At 38.7% G+C, this 13,227-nt stretch overlaps 1 protein-coding gene across 2 annotated transcripts in view; it reads left to right on the forward strand.

The window, feature by feature from the left end:
- Positions 1 to 13,227, forward strand: part of LOC112573613 (dedicator of cytokinesis protein 7-like) — a 39,760-nt gene that overhangs the window by 8,644 nt on the left and 17,889 nt on the right. For both annotated transcript variants that reach the window (XM_025254141.1, XM_025254142.1), the window contains exons 16-31: positions 371 to 441; positions 928 to 1,072; positions 1,549 to 1,650; positions 1,964 to 2,050; positions 2,821 to 3,037; positions 3,149 to 3,307; positions 3,855 to 4,013; positions 4,382 to 4,464; positions 6,214 to 6,309; positions 6,500 to 6,640; positions 7,107 to 7,220; positions 9,222 to 9,403; positions 9,891 to 10,016; positions 10,306 to 10,399; positions 10,885 to 11,109; positions 11,716 to 11,892. In XM_025254141.1, coding sequence (XP_025109926.1) covers positions 371 to 441; positions 928 to 1,072; positions 1,549 to 1,650; positions 1,964 to 2,050; positions 2,821 to 3,037; positions 3,149 to 3,307; positions 3,855 to 4,013; positions 4,382 to 4,464; positions 6,214 to 6,309; positions 6,500 to 6,640; positions 7,107 to 7,220; positions 9,222 to 9,403; positions 9,891 to 10,016; positions 10,306 to 10,399; positions 10,885 to 11,109; positions 11,716 to 11,892 — 2,178 coding nt within the window. The remainder of the gene's footprint in view (positions 1 to 370; positions 442 to 927; positions 1,073 to 1,548; positions 1,651 to 1,963; positions 2,051 to 2,820; positions 3,038 to 3,148; positions 3,308 to 3,854; positions 4,014 to 4,381; positions 4,465 to 6,213; positions 6,310 to 6,499; positions 6,641 to 7,106; positions 7,221 to 9,221; positions 9,404 to 9,890; positions 10,017 to 10,305; positions 10,400 to 10,884; positions 11,110 to 11,715; positions 11,893 to 13,227) is intronic.

Here is a 13,227-nt window from a genome sequence, read left to right on the forward strand (position 1 = left end):
GGGCAACAGAAAAACAAGAACACTTGGCAGAACAAGATGGCTTGCTTGCTCCTTTTATTTTTTAACCAGCATTTATGTAGCACAATGCTGTGCCAAATTGTCTTTCAGGCCACTGATTGCTATTTCCTTTGTCTTGTCTGTCCGAACTTTTTGCAATATTGGAACAACTGCTTTTTTTCCTGGCTGTATAGGCCCACTTGGGTACAGACTTTGTAATAATCTTGGCTGACTCGGAAATTAATCACAGACTTTATTTCTGAGGGACTGTGGCAGAAATCTTAAAATACCTAATCCGAAAGCCACCTCCATGTGAACTTATTCAGATCTCTATCAACAGTCACTCAGACGTGTCTAACATTGTTTGTCACAGGTAATATTTGGTAAATCAAGCTGCCCTGAGTTTACAAGAGAAGCTTTTACAGCAGTTACCTATCACAACAAGTGAGTTTTGAAGATGATGACAGGAAAATTAAAGTGCTTTTCTTTACAGATGGCTTTGGTCTATGAGTTAAGTGCAGACTATATTGTATTATGTTCATTGTATATTTTTGTTAAACCAAATGACTGATAAATGGATGCTAAATAGAACAGGTAGAGCTGATTTAGCAGCAGAAAGCCAGAGTGTTATGTAATGTGCTGGGGGCACAAGTCACAAACAACTTCCATATTACTATGACAGGGTGATACAGTAATGCAATGGGTAGAGAATGCTAGCCATTCCTCGGGGAAAACCATGGCTGTTGTATTGGCTAGGCTGATTCATCTCAGATTAATGAATGCAGGATACTTTGTAGATATTTTGACAGATGCTTTATAGATGATGATAAAGATGACTACATGTATTGCTGACAGTCATGGAAGTATAATAGTTTAAGATTGATAGTGCTTGGAAGCTGTGACAATTACTTGTACCACGCTCTTTTGCAGGTCACCTGATTTCTACGAGGAGGTGAAAATAAAACTGCCTGGACGTTTGTTGCCTACACATCACCTGCTGTTTACCTTTTACCACATCAGCTGTCAGGTGAAAAAGAATGAGCCAACGCCTACTGAGGTGCCTGTAGGATATACGGTGAGTGATGGTTTGGTTGATTTTGTTTTCATGTTTATTTTAATAATTTTAAGTTCTTATTTAATACCCAGCATCAAGCAGGGGTGCATCCTGTCACTGATGCTATTCTCACTAGCCATTGATTGGCTCATGTGCCATGTCACTCAGGAAAGTCAACATGGCCTACAGTGGACAGTCGTGGAGGATCTTGACTATGCCGATGACCTAGGACTATTATCCCATAAGCACCAAGACTAATAAAAGACCAAAAACCTAAGTAAGACTGATAGGGTTGAGAGTCAACATTTGAAAAACACAAGTCCTATAGAACAACATGACAAATAATAATCCTATCACAATCAGCGGGAGTCCACCATTTGTGTCTTTGCATCAAATGGGATTGATATCTTGAATACAAAGGTTTTGTATTTTGAGAAAGTTTTATGTTACAGTATCATTGAGCATAGTTTCAAGTAGATATGATACTTTGTTTACAGTGGATGCCTCTATTTCATGATGGACGCCTCCCAACGGGGGATCTGGTGCTTCCAGTCTCCATTGAGAAACTTCCACCCCACTATTCCTTGTATCACCCAGAAGTATGTACGCATATCCTGTCAGTCTGAATTGAGCAAAAGCATTTATTTTGTGTGCATGCATGCATATTTGTGTTTATGTAAGAGGAAATAGTGGGGAACAGAAACATGCATGGTTGTGAGTATGCCTGCATACACATATGTGCATTTCCATTCAACTTCTCACCCAAAATGTATAAGAAAGAAGATTTATTATATAAGATTTTTCTTTAGGTCCTTTAACAGAATAATTTTCTTTTAGGTTTGTCAAGTTTCATATTTTCATGCAAATTGTTGTTTAAAAAAATTATTTTTAATGTTGCTTCATGCAATTTAGGCACAGCTGTCGAACATGAAGTGGGTTGACAATCACAAGGGTGTCTTCACTGTGTCCATCAAAGCTGTATCTTCAGTGCATGCTCAGGTTAGTTACAGTATGCAAGAAAAGGAAAGAGATACCAGCATTATCAACCTTTGTTGTGTGGAAAGAATGTAAAATTATTTCACAATTGTGATTTTTGTGCTTACATAATTATAATCATTTGGATGTATTTGTCAGAGCTGTTCTTTCATGAGAGAAGTTTTCTGATAACAACTATTATGTATATTTCTTCATAGTATTTTAGAAATATAGATGTGTTGCTGTGTAATTAGATTTTAAAAACCTTTGCATGCCAGTACTGTAATATTTACAGGTTTGCATTTCAAGAACAGTATTTGTTTCTTTATATTTCGATGTATATTTTGATATATATCTTGCTCCAGTCATTTAAAAAATACACTTCAAATTATTGATTTCATTGTCAGTAAAGCAACAGTAACACTTGTTCAGTCATAAAGCATCCTTTGATACTCTCCTACCTCAAATGTTTCATAATTTACCAAACAATTCAATATTTACTTTTGCTCCGTCGAAACAAGAAATTGTGCACTCTGAACCTTGGAACCGGATCGGGTTTATTTGTCTGCCATAATTTAGCTAGCACACAGTGATGTTAAAGCATGAATACTTACACCAATCAACAGATTGCTAATCCATTCTCTACCCTTTCTTCCACTTTTTTCGTCTGTTGATTAGTTGTCAATAGTTGTGATCGTAGTCCAGTGCTTCATGAGCATGATCATTCATTATATAGATCACATGTTTATTATTTTAAAAGCTACTGCATGTGCTGTTTGGGTTGCACATTTCAGGACGAGCACATAGACCACTTCATGAACCTATGCAACTATGTACATGACCAGAAGTTGCCACCTCGCATGAACGAAATAGGGTTTGAAAATGAATTGAAGCGGAGTATCATGGACATTGTTAATGGCGAAGGAGAAGCTTTGGTACAGTTTCTGCACCTCATCCTGGACAAGCTCATCAGCTTGATGGTACGGCCACCGGTCATTGGAGGGAACGTAGGTAAGTAATAATAAATAATAAGTAATAAGTACATGTAGAAAGAAGGGAAGAAAAACTTAAGTGTTGAGATTTAGATTTAGTTACTGCTAATAACTTTGTTTAAAACTTTAGCTAACGTGGGACAAGCAACGTTTGAGGCACTGGCACAAGTGGTACGACGTGTTCATGAGCTGCTGGAGGATAAGAACGACCATAATGGACGCAACACCGTCTTAGCAGCGTACATTCATTACTGCTGCACTCTTCCACATCTGGGGCTTGTGCATCAAGGTAAACAGGATGGTTTATTGGATCCTGTTTCGCATTTTGTGGTGCATTAGGTCACCAGTTTGCAGATGATCCCCGATATAGCTCTCAGTAGAGCTAGACATAGAAAGAACTAGAGCAAATAGGAGAGCAGTAATACATCTTTTGTCTTGATCTGACTGAAGGGATGGGGCCATGCACTATATACAAACTTTTCTTCCTATGTGTTGAGTGTGTGGGTGCCTGCGCCTGCGTGCATATAGGCATGGATGTGTGTGCTGATAGGTAGGGGAATGTTAATATGTCTTTATGGGGCACCAAGGAACCAGATAGATGGAGGCTTGGTTAGGGTTTAGGGTTTAATGTAATGGTAAGGGTAGTATAGCAATGGAGTTAGGAGAAGGACTTGAGGGTTAGAAGAGGGAGGAGAGAGTTGCCAGTCAGGGAGCTAACATCAGTGACAAGATGCTTTCTATGGTGTGGAAAAACACTATATAGATAAATATATTTCTATAATTCCTGTTAGTAGTAGTGGTTAAGTAGTTATAGAATGATTTATCTTTTTGTGTAGCTTCTGTACCGCAGCTTGGGAGTCCTTCAGGCTACAACACCCTCGGGCGGCCTTCTTCGCTGCAGCTGGCTAAGCAGAACTACCAGCGAAGCACCAGCAACCCTGATCTGGCTGGCAATACACCAACTTCTCCAGATGCTGAGGTTATCAGTTTAATGGGTAAGAGCGCCAAAATATATTGTGGAACTTGTGTATAAGTAAATTTACCTTTTATTTTTCTTTAAAAGCATCATCCTGAACTCACTCTGTTTAACTGTCTAGATGTATGAATGTAATTTTCTTCGTTAAATGAACAGTTAATCAAAAATATATAATTGATTACAAAAATGAGCTGATGATAAATGTGGAGAATTTTTTGTTCAGAACTTTTTATCTGAACTCATTCAATATGGACAAAATCAACATGATCGAGCTGTAGTTGTGAAGATGTTCACACCTGCAGGTGCAAACTGAATAAGAAGAGTGAAGCAAGAAAGAATTGCCATTTTCCAGTTTGTTTTTATTTTAACGCAACGGTTGTTTAACAGGAGGAAAACAGCTGGACAGAACAGGTAGCATGAAAGGTGAAGACTACCTTGGGACAAACTATCCAAAAGTTAGAGGAAAAAAGGTATTTATTTATTTTTTTAAATTTGCAGATTGGTAAGAAAGTATATTCTTGCTTACTCAAACTGAAGAGCCCCTGTGGGCCCAGCTTCTCGTCCTGGGGGTGAACACCCAGTCCCTCTCTGGCTGGGTGACAAAGTGGGCCACCACTTTTTCTTATGCTTTTCTTTTTTCTACCTTACCTGGTCCTTTCATCTTCTTCTAATCGAACATCTCCCTATCATACTACAGTTTTTTCCTTCCTGTCGTCTGTCTACACTGGTCTTTCTTCTGTCTTCTTGTTTTCCATCATGCCTTTATTTTGATGTCATTTTTCTCTCTGTGGCCTCCATTAGGCCCCCTGCATTTGCCATGCAGGGCAACTCATGTTGGGGGAGGATGGGATCCTGGAGTCCCTGATGGGTTGCAGCCCAGCATACCAACACACATCTTTGGCCTGGACTTTTCCCAGATGGGAGGTTGGTGTGGCCCACACCAATCAACCGGCTGGTCATGTATTGCCCTACCTTTGCTAGAAGGCTGTGGCTTGTGTCCATCTGGTCTTCATACTCAGAAGGCCAGAGTATATTCCTTATGTATCCTCCTTGGACCCTTTCTGTTTCAGAGATTCGTCTTGATCTTACAGCCTTTAAAAAAGGGGACGCTAGCGACATCATTTTTCTCCAATGCTTTTGGGAACTCCTTTCTAACTATCCTGGATTCTGTTCTGTCTTTACAGATGGTTCCAAAGTCCCAAGTGGTGACCCTGTCACTGCGGTAGCAGTACCTTCCTGCCAACCACAAGGGGCTGATTCAGTCCGACTGGCGGATGGCTGTTCTGTTTTCACGGCGGAACTTCACGCCATCTTGCTTGCCTTGCAGCAACTTAACCGCTCTTTGGAGCACAACTTTTTTGATTATTTCAGACTCTCTTTCTGCCCTCCAAGCTCTTCTTTCCAATGATTTTGACCTCCCTCTCATGGTCCAGTTTCATAAAATTCATGCAGTACTCATTCATTGTAACAAAGACATTGTTTTTATTTGTGCTCCTGCCCATGCTGGTATCTCAGGCAGTTTGAGCAGATCAGGCTGCCAAGGATACGTGTCAGTCTCCTGGCAAATTACAGTTGCTGGTATCATCAGACTGTAATCCTTTCTCGGCCTACGTTCAGTCCCTATGGCAATGTCACTGGGACATTCTGGGCCAAAAGAAATTGCAAGCCATCCTTTCCTGTCTTTCCAACTGCCTACCTTCATTTTATCCTGTAAGGCGGGAGGAGGTGGTCCTTGGTAGATTAAAGTTAGGACACACCTAAGCTATGGAAGGACACCTCTTACAAGGTGAGCCACCTCCAGTTTGTCCATGGTGTAGGGGAAGTTTTAGTGTGATACATGTTATGATTGTTCGTCCTGAGCTTCAGAATATCCTCCGGCAGTTTTTAACAGAAAATTCTTTTTTTATTCTTGCATTGACTGTTTAAAGAATGTTATGTTTTATATCACTCGGGAGGTTTAGTCCCAAAACTTTTAAAGTTAAGATTACTTTTTGTTGCCGTGATATAGCCCTTGTTGCTGGCATGGCATTAAACACAAGCAAAGTCAAATTGAAGAGGAAACCATGAAGGGGCCGAAGATGACTCAAGCCTCCTATATCTCATCAGAGTGTTCAAAGGGTTTAAAGCACCAGTTTTACATTTTGTTACATGCTTTCACATGACACTGTTATTTGAGTGTGAGAATGTATTTATATTATGTGTTTTATTTTTATTTACAGCTTGTACATGAAGAGCTGGCCTTACAGTGGGTTGTGTCCAGTGGGTCGTCTCGTGAGCTGACTGTCAGCAATGCCTGGTTCTTCTTTGAACTGATGGTTTGTTTTTGCACTTTTTTCTGCAGCCTATTCTGGTTTTGGGCTGCTTTCACTTTATTCTTGCACCCACTTTCTGCATCTAGTTTACATCTGCTTACAAAAGGGATGACATTGTATCAAATGTATAAATATTTACCACTAAAATTTTGATGTTGTGAGAGCAAACTCATGAATCCATTTATCTTCTCAGGTCAAGGCCATGGGAGAGCACCTTGCACAGACAGACAAATTGTGCATTCCTCGTCAGATGCGTTTTCCTGACCACTTCATTGATGACATTAATGCACTAGTGAAAATGCTCATAAAAGATATTGTTGACAGATACATCAAGGTGAGAGATGATGTCATTATTTCAAGACTGTAAATTGCTTCTTAAGTTAGAGGCCCAAATGTCTCTTTGATAGGATCTGACCATGACTGGTTTGAATTAAAGTTTTTTTTGTTTAAAAATTTTAGTTATAATGGGCTGTAATTTGAATAGCAGAAGAAATCAGCTGGTAAAGGGAAAACACTTTTGGTGACCTGACTATTTTTCATTCACCTAGACATCGTTCTTCAAGTGATGTGTTTTCACATAATTAACATATGCCTACATTTTTTTTCACATAAACTTAATATTTTAACAGAACATGGCCTGCATTTGGCTTCTATGAGTGTATTGCTCTTTATTTAACTCTTCTGTCTGAGAGTACTACATTATTAGTAATTTGAATATAAGTTTGTGTGTGTGTGTGAATGCATTTATGTGTGAATCCATATGTACATTTGTGCATGGGTGCACTTGCGTATGTACACAGGAACCTCCACTGATCAAAAGCCTCAACACCAGCCTTGCATTTTTCTTGCATGACCTGCTGTCTTTGATGGACCGAAGTTTTGTATACGGACTTATCAAGGATTACTACAAGAATGTGAGTTCTCTTGACACAGCTTGAATCCAGAGTTAGAATTAAGAAACCTACCGCTGTACAGCATGGCAGGGATTACTTTTGCTGCAGCTTATGTAACGTAATTTTCTGCCTTTTGAGATAAAAATGTTCACTCATTTTTTTTTTCCCAAGGCAAAACAATCATAAAATAATGATTGGAGGTGTCATGACTAGGGTTAGTAAAGGCTTTGAAGTTAACCAACCAAGCAGGGGTGTTCGCTCCCTACCCCATCTCCTCCCACTCCTGGTGAAATCAAAGGTTGATGACTAGAATGCTCAGGAAGTTGACAAGGAAATGGCTTTTGATGGCAGTGGGGAAGAGATGGGGCCACTCCAACCAAAAAACAAAACAAAAAAAATAAAAGAAATCAGGGCTGCGTATGAGACAACCACAAGACAGGGAAACAGGTCATACAGTTAAAGGACAAAACACCATAAACTGAAAAAACAGTAATAAAGATGAAATGCAGAATGTGCAAATCAAAACTGCTATAATGAAGTTCAATGTTTTGGTGAGAGTAGTTGCAGGGACTACTATCATGGACACTCACAATGCACTCAAGACTCATAAATTCATCTTGATGTTTGTCCATTCTTTTGGTCCTACACAAACAAACTGCACCTGTCTCTTGCAGGCTCCATCTATTTTAACTATAAATTAATATCACAGCACATTCATACACATGCCCTAATTAATCAACAAAATAAAAAACTTTTTCGCTCAGGAGTCCTGTTTTAGAAATTAAGAAGTTCTAGGGCAAAATTTTCTATAGAACCAAAAATTTCATCCATGTAGTCACACAACACTGCCTTAAAATACCAATGGAAGTTTTCTTTACAAGACTTAGCCAGTGGTGAAAACAAAAGTTGTTTTGTGGGGCATGCAGGCAGTGTCTCTGCCATTAACTAACCAAACACAAGCTTTGTTGATAATTTCGACAACGGTTGTTGCACTCACAGATCACTTAGACACTGTTGCTACGAACTTGATGTCTTTAGAATTCACCTACGTATACTACAAATGTAGAGGCCTCTAGGAGTGGATGCACAAAAATAGGTGCCTGCTTTGGGTGACCTTACACTTGTTTTCACCATGCTAACTCTTTGGCCAGTGGTCAGTGGCCAGTGAATGACCATCAGAGCCTGTGCCTATGACAAAGCTCTCTCTGTTCTTTCTCTTCTAGGTTTTGCTGTGCCTGTTAACAATTTACAAAGTATCTACATAAAAAAAAAAATAAAAATTCCAATCTAAAATCTAAAGTACAAAGAAAAAGGTGGTTACCAAACCTTCCTGCACGTAGAGTGTTGTGGTACCTGACATGTCTCAGTGAGAATTGAAGAGCTGTTGTCTGGTTCAGGTATTTATATAACCACACTAGCCCTTCTGAAACAGCCTAAACTATTTGTGAGAAAGGCTGAATACACACGCTTCCACAGTTGCTCGTTTAGCACATGTGGCGTGCCTGTACACAAATATGCTGACGTAGCCACACAGCTCTACAGACATGCTTTGTCACCCATCTGCGACATTGCGAGATTGGTAGTAAGGAAGGAGGATGTCATTTAAATAATAAGAAACAAATCTGTATATCTGATTAATCTTTATTTTTGATTCTTTATCGTTTGCAGATGTTCAGTCCTTGCTAATTGGATTTTCTCCTTTTCTAGGCTGGACCATTACAGGCTCTGAACCTAGTTTTGAAAAATTAACTTTACTTTGCTAGACAGCTTGCACTGGCATAGACAGTGTCTGTAAAATGTTAAGAAAGGAAATGTGTAATGACACAGATAATTTAGCCTGGATATCATTATTGTTTGAAGTGACAGACCTGAGGGTCTAACAAGCTTTACATTTTCTAATTTGTTATCGATGCAGAATAATTTCTCAAAATGTACCACCAAAAAATTTCCCACATACTATGTGTGTTTGTTGTCTTTTTTTTTCTAATAAGGTTTGTTGATATTTTTTTGTGCGTGCAACAGATGTCTCTGAAAATAGCGCAGCTCCAAGATGCAACCAGTTTGCTGCTGCTGCGGCTTGACTTTGTCCGTATTCTTTGTAGCCATGAACACTTTTTCCCACTCAATCTGCCCTTTGGAACACCACTCACACCATCAGGTCTGAATAGTCCCACTAGCAGCATCAGTAGTGCTGCTTCACACAGGTAAACTATATTCCTTGCTATACCTGATGAGTGACAGTTGAGAAATCTTTAGAACTTTTGACTATGACTTTGACAAGAACAAGTCATATCTGTTTTGTCTTGTTTGCGAAAATATGACTTTAACTATCTCATGCTCAACTTGCAGCTATGACAAAACGTACGGGAGGTTGACAGTCAGATTCCATTACGTTGGGCATTGTTTAGAAAAGACGTACAGTTTTAAATACTAGGTCTAGATAATCTGTAGAACAGAACAAAATGGGGAAGTCACTTTTGATTTAATTTTCATAGTTGAATGTTGATAGGAAAGGTAAAGCTCTAAGATTTATCAGAATGTGAGCAAACATTTTGCATTTGGTCTCATGATACTGTGCTTGTGAAACCTCATTGTGTGAAAAAAGCTCATGCACCAAGTTCAGATAGTTTGTCCTTGCTGCCTGCATACAATATGTATGGGTTGTCACACTGCAAGTTTGCTGTTCAACAGTTCATACACTTCTACTAGCACGCTGACCGACAAAGGTGTGTTCTATGAACTGACCCCCGAGTTCCGGCAGCAGCACTACCTAGTGGGTCTTGTGCTGTCAGATCTTTCCAACTCATTTGACGTAAGGTGTGTTATTTTATTGAATGCATCATTGAAGAATAAGAGAGCTAGAGCTATAGAAGAAGACTTAATGTTTTCACTTATCATTACCTTCATATGATCAGTCTATTAGATCTTTAACAAAGAGCTAAACATCTGTTTTTATCTTTTTGAAAGGTCAGAGCATGTTACTTGTGCTTTAATTCCATTTCCATTTTAATTCCATTCCATGCACGTACATGCATTCTTGACCTGAAATGATGACAGCAATCACAAGCCAAGATCTTAAAAATTGTAATGAATTTGTTAATATTAGCAATTCTGTGGTGCATCAGCGAGCAATTGGAGTTTTATGCAATCTGCTTTATAACCATGACCTGGATATCCGCTACACAGACCCACAGATCAAAGTAAGTCAGTTGCCGTTATAGCTACCCTATTCTGCTGAGGTTAAAGATCTCATAGCCTGGTGACTATTCAGGCATTTAACAAAAGTAGTCTACACTGTCAAGGGCATGTATGTGGGGGAAAAGAAAAAACTGATCCTTGAGATATATGTCATTTGTGATGCTCGAAAACATTTCTTTTTGCCTCCTTTTATCTACAGTAAGATATAAAATTCATCGATTGATAAGTCAAATAAGATTTTACTGTATGTGACATGTCAGTTAATTTTGAGAATCATCACTGATGTAGGTATAGTCAGGAAAGGAAACAATCTTGAGAGACATATATTCTATGCATACATAAATACATTTTGATTGTCTTATCTGTACTTCCATGGTAGTTTTTTTTAAATTAAATTTAATCCTCTGCTGACTTTTAGAAAAATCAGTGTTTAAACACTTAAATTTTGCAGTTATTTTTAATCCTTCTTTAATCTCAATTTTTTCAGGCTCGGTTGGCAGCTCTTTACCTCCCTCTTATTGGGATCACTATGGAGGCTATGCCACAGCTGTATGACCCATGCTTTGAGGGCAAGTTGCGGAATGGCTTTGGGCTGGACGAAGAGGGTGATCGCATCAGTCAGCGTGTTGCTATGGCAATCGCTGGCTCGAGCATTGGCATTCGAGGTCTTAATGTTCCTATGCTGCCCACTGAAGAGAATGCTGCAGCAAGGGTATACACACTACCAATAGCACCACTCACCCACAAAGCTTACTGTGCTGCTCTTTCTTATGTTTAGTTTGGTTAAAATGGATTAATAGAGTTTTGAGGCAGGATAACAGAATTTAAAAATGTGTTTTTTGTTGTTTTTTGCATTTATTTCTTATGCATACACACCGACCCAAATACTCGGTACAGCATAATTTCCATTCCATACAATCAGATGAGTCCTTAATGTAATGCATGCATGGCATGACTTGCTCAGGAGTAACAGTTATAACCAAGATGTTTGGTTTGGACATGAAGAAATTTACATTTATTCCTTTGTTGTGAAACACTATGGTCTGTCTACATCTGATGCTTAATGCTACTACAAAAACTAAGCAGCAAACTGCAGAACTATAGCAAAAGGACCAGCCCACAAATGACCAAAGAACAATGCAGAAAGAAGACAAACAACCTGGACATGCTTAGCCACACTTATTTTTCACTTGTTGAAGTTTATCACTTTCACTACCTGTAAAAATGCAGCAGGTGGCAATTGTGAGAGTGGGGGTGTGTGGGGACTGGAGACGCATGTGGGCATGCATATTACTTATTGCTGTACCTTTGGTCTCAGATGAGGCGGAGCCAAATCAACATGGAGTCAACACGAAATCTGCTGATGGGTTTTCTGTGGGTGCTAAAAAATGCAGACCATGCATGTCTGCGACATTGGTGGGTGGATCTACCCATGGCCAAACTATCCAGAATTCTTGAGATTCTTTATTTAGCTGTCTCCAACTTTGAATACAAGGTATGGCAGTTTGTTGCTTGCTCAAGGCTGTTTGTTGCGGCCATTTTGTTGGCTGTTCGCTGTTATGTTAAGATTCTTTTTTGTTTCTTTTTTGGCAATCCAGACAGTTCTTGCTTCATACAGTGGACTATTTCACAGATCTCCATGCAAAACAAATTTAATGCAGATTTGCCCCTACCCACCCACTGTAAAACTAAGGCATCACAAATTAACATACCTTATGCAAATCATAAAATGTACTAAAATACAAATACTGTAGCATATGTGCGGTCATGCAAGAACTGATTTAGAGATGTTCCTCAACTTTCATCCCCCCACCCCATTTATATTTCTCATATTGTACTCAGCATTTGCTTTGTGTACAAATTCTTTTTTTGTTCCTTTTTAAGTGTAGATGTCTTTAAGAATTTTTTACTATATAGTTGAATTTATGTAAAGCAAAAACTGTCTGTTCATTGCTGTTGCTCACAAATTAAATCTTTTCACTTTAAAAAAAGCATAGCCTGCAGTTAAACATTTTTTATTATTATTTTGATCTTGATTTTCTGACTCCAGAATGTTTAGAGGTTTTGAAACAATCTTTTTATTCAAGCCTTTTAAAGGCATAATCATATAACTTTGCTTTCAAATAATTAGGAAATTGTGTCAATTTTGCATGCTCTTCTCCTTCCCCGTATTTCTCTTCCAAGCACTTTTATTTTATGCCTAAAGCAGAGAAGATTCCAGCAATAAACATGTTTAGTTTCTCACTGACAAATGTAACTGCTTAGAAAGTATTCAAGAATTGTAACTGGTCTTTGCGAAAGCTCTTTTGTTGTGTAGTGTATTAACAAGTAATGGGTTGTAGCCTGGCTAAATCTTCACTTGCTTTGATCAGTACACTTGCAGATTTTGTGTATTTTTAATATTGCTTCTTCATCTTGAAAAATGCGTTGGTCTTGTAGGACCACATGCTACTTTTTTTATCTTGGAAAATGTAACTATATTACTAGATCAAGCTGCCTTTTCATTCTTCCCTTTCACCACTATAAAATCAGTGATTTGTCTCCACTATAGCATCATTTAAACATTTTAACAAGTATAGATTGGCGGGGGAGGTGGCAAAGTATATGGTTTTCATGCTTTAAATTAGTGGCATTGAAGTAAATCTTGCTCTAAACATTTTTGCTAAATGCCAAGATGGGATAGTTCTGATGGATGGAATGTGTGGCACAGTACCTTTCTCCCCAGTAGGTGCACATTTCTACTGTCAGCAATGCTGCGTCACAAAAAAAACCTAAGGCAAATGTTTACTAAGCTTTCTCCAACTATTCTCACTTTTGGTTTATGTCACTG

Source organism: Pomacea canaliculata, linkage group LG10 (genome assembly GCF_003073045.1).
Source record: "Pomacea canaliculata isolate SZHN2017 linkage group LG10, ASM307304v1, whole genome shotgun sequence".
In the NCBI taxonomy this organism is placed as follows: domain Eukaryota; kingdom Metazoa; phylum Mollusca; class Gastropoda; order Architaenioglossa; family Ampullariidae; genus Pomacea; species Pomacea canaliculata.